A 3,347-nucleotide genomic window follows, 5' to 3' on the forward strand; every position below is an offset into this window, starting at 1 on the left:
GACAGTTTTTAAAAGGTTAGAGGGTACTTTGAGACGTTTTCAAACACAAGTGGTAATCTGAGACAAGTTTGAAAGTGCAGGAGGCATGTACATAAATAAGCCAAAAATAAATGACATTTTGCGAAAATATGTCCTACACGTTATGAAAGACTAGTATAAAGCTTTTTTAAATCTTTGTCATTTGCTCCACTGAACTCCTTATTCACGTTTTGTTTAAGTGCAAGTATGTGAGAAGAGAAGATCCCGTTTGGACACGTCCTCTCCCCCAAAGATGTATAAATAGCACTCTAGATGACTCATTATTGCTCACAGTCACAGAGTAAGTAGTTGATATAATTTAGCTCATGAATATTGGTAGCACTGTTGTCAGGTTTCTAAGCATTGCCACCTTATTTACCATTTGCTTATTATTATGCAATGCAAATCTGAGTGCGCCTTGCAAGCAAAATGAGAGACAAGCACTTTTGAAGTTTAAGCACGATCTTTATGATTCTTTCAATAAGCTTTCATCTTGGGCTGGTGAAGGAGATTGTTGCAATTGGACGGGAGTTGTCTGCGACAATTTAACAGGTCATGTCCGCGAGCTCCACCTTGGCGGAGATATATATGACGTGGCTTTCAGTGGTAAGATAAATCCATCTCTGCTCAATTTAAAGCATCTTATCTACTTGGATCTAAGCAACAATGATTTTCGAAGAATGCAGATTCCTAGCTTCTTAGGTTCTCTCAAAAGTTTAAGATATCTTAACCTCTCAGAGTCGTTGTTCATCGGATTAACTCCTCATCAATTGGGAAATCTAAAAAGTCTACAGGTTCTTGATCTGCACGATGACCCGGGGATTTACGCCCATTTGGAGGTTGAGAGCCTTCAATGGATTTCTGGTCTTTCTCAATTGCAACACTTGGACATGAGTGGTGCAAATCTTAGCAAAGCATCTGATTGGTTGCGGGTGACAAACACACTCCCGTCTTTCGTGGAGAACTTGGATATGTCTTTTTGTGGACTTTATCACATACCTGGTGGTATTGCCAACATGACTAATCTTAAATTCCTTCATCTCCAGTACAACTCTATCAATTCTACTATACCTAAATGGTTGTACAGGCTTAGCCACCTTCAGTCCCTTATTCTTTCCGGCAATTCTTTTCATGGTGAGATCTCGTCTTCCCTTGGAAACCTCACATCCATTGTCAATCTTGACTTAAATTCTAATCAAGTTGCAGGGAATATCCCGAACTCTTTGGGAAATCTTTATAAGTTGACTACTCTTGATATGTCGGAGAACAATCTCATTGAGTCTGTCAGGGAACAATCTTTTTGGCCATTTAACAGATTAGCTTGATCATTTTGAAAAGTTGCGCGTCCTTGATCTTTCTCATAACTCAATATCAGGTTCCCTTCCACACTGTCGTTTGGCAATCTGTCATGCCTAGAAGTTTTGAGAATTGGTGTTAATAATTTAACAGGTGTTGTCTCTCAACTACATTTCACTAATCTTACAAGATTGGTGGAATTTCAAGCAAGTGGAAACTCATTGACTCTTGAAACTGTGATAAAAAATAATAGTTTTCATTTTTCCGTAAAGCCAAATACAAAACATTTATATTATAAATAACATATAAACAGATTGGAAAGCTTTGAAGGTATAATGAAATTGAAGAAAACAAAATAATAGATAAGTAAAAGAAAAATAAATAATAAGTAAGAAGGTGAGTTTGGTACGGTGAAGCACGTCAAAGACGATGTCCTAAAGCCTTTGTAGCCTCCCTACGTGCAGGTACTGACGGTCTACAAGACTCCAAGATATGACCCATTGTACACAAACTCAGGATCCGCTATGAGCACGTTCATAGACAGATATAGGTATCCAAGTCACATAACCATTGCCCAAAATAATAATAATAACAAGTAGAGAATATATGTAAAAGTAGAAAATGAGCGAATTAGAATGTGTATGTGATATTCTGATAGTGTATTGTGTGTGTTTCAAATATGAATGAAGAGTGGCCTTTTATAGGCATCCAAAAATATGTAACCTTCACCAACCATAAAAGTTCACCAAACAAAAAATTAAGGCGTTCACCAACTAGAAATAAAACCTAAATATTAAATATTTATAACCCCACAATAAATAAAATAAAACAACTAAAATAACTAAGTAAATAAAACGGTTAAATTTTTACAACCTTTTAAAATTCCAACAGAAACTACTCCACACTGGCTTCCTCCATTCCAACTTTCTATTTTGCTTTAAAATTCTTGGCATCTGGAGCCATCGGAATTGCCCATGTGGCTTCAGAGTCTGGAAAAACTTGGAAAAATTCCTGACTGTTTCAGAAACTGCAAAAACTTGGTAGTTGTAAATTTAGAAAGCAACAATTTAATTGGGAATATTCCAAGGACTTTGGGCTACTTGCACTGGAGCCTCAAATACTTGCACTTGCACGGGGAGTTGCCTCCATATCTAAAGAAATGTACAGAATTGACTATTCTTGACCTTAGTTACAATAAGTTTCTAGGAAAGATACCAATGTGGATTGGAACAAGCCTTTCAATTTTGGCGGTTCTTAGCCTTCGTTCAAATCAGTTTCATGGCCACATTCCGTACAAACTTTGCGATCTCACATTTCTCCGTATATTGGACCTTGCACATAACAATATCTCAGGAAGAATGCCAAGGTGTTTGTACAAATTTAAGGCGATGGCTTCAAACTCTGAAATCTCTCATTCTTCCTTTTATTATGGAAATAATAATAATTATGATAATTCATTTGAAGCTAACAAAATAGAGACTGCAATATTGGTGTCGAAAGGTAGAGAAGTGAAATATGGAAGCATTCTTCCTAGCTTGGCAATTAGTTTGGACCTTTCAGACAACATTATCTCTGGAGAAATCCCCGAAGAACTTACCAGCCTCATCTACTTGCAGTCGGTGAATTTGTCTTACAATCTTTTGAGGGGAAGAATCCCTCCCAAGATTGGTGATACGAGACGGTTAGAATCTCTTGATTTGTTGTCCAACGACAGGGAGCATTTTGATGTGTAAAAGATAACCTTAAGGACCATTACTGTCACAAAAAAACGTTAGGGATGAAAGGTGATAATTTTGCAAACGTCAAGGACCATTTGTGATAAAAAGCCTATAAAAAAAAAAGGACCAGCATGGCATGTAGCACCGCGTCTCCACGTGTCAAAAACAGTATAGCCACACGGCAACAAGCTTTGTGGTGCTCCACTTGAAGAGAATGCAGTGCAATACCACAATTGGGTGACCAGAAACACAGAGGAACTGATTTACTTGAAGAGAGTTGGTTCTATGCTTGGGACTAGGATTTTTGTTCTGCTT

The 3,347-nt window shown here is 37.4% G+C and overlaps 1 protein-coding gene across 1 annotated transcript; it reads left to right on the forward strand.

Moving 5' to 3' along the window:
* Positions 1-344: 344 nt before the first annotated feature.
* LOC117620357 (receptor-like protein EIX1) lies at positions 345-3,047 on the forward strand. The gene is made up of 2 exons (XM_034350532.1): positions 345-1,301; positions 2,301-3,047. Exons 1-2 carry the CDS (start codon positions 345-347, stop codon positions 3,045-3,047), a joined length of 1,704 nt encoding a protein of 567 aa, XP_034206423.1.
* Positions 3,048-3,347: the final 300 nt, after the last annotated feature.

The sequence above is a fragment of the Prunus dulcis genome, chromosome 1 (assembly GCF_902201215.1).
Source record: "Prunus dulcis chromosome 1, ALMONDv2, whole genome shotgun sequence".
Lineage (NCBI taxonomy): Eukaryota > Viridiplantae > Streptophyta > Magnoliopsida > Rosales > Rosaceae > Prunus > Prunus dulcis.

Coding starts and splice junctions, on each gene's coding strand:
- LOC117620357 (XM_034350532.1), top strand. CDS start 345: ATGAATATTGGTAGCACTGTTGTCAGGTTTCTAAGCATTGCCACCTTA. Junction 1,302..2,300: donor AGAACAATCTCATTGAGTCT/GTCAGGGAACAA, acceptor ATGTGGCTTCAG/AGTCTGGAAAAACTTGGAAA.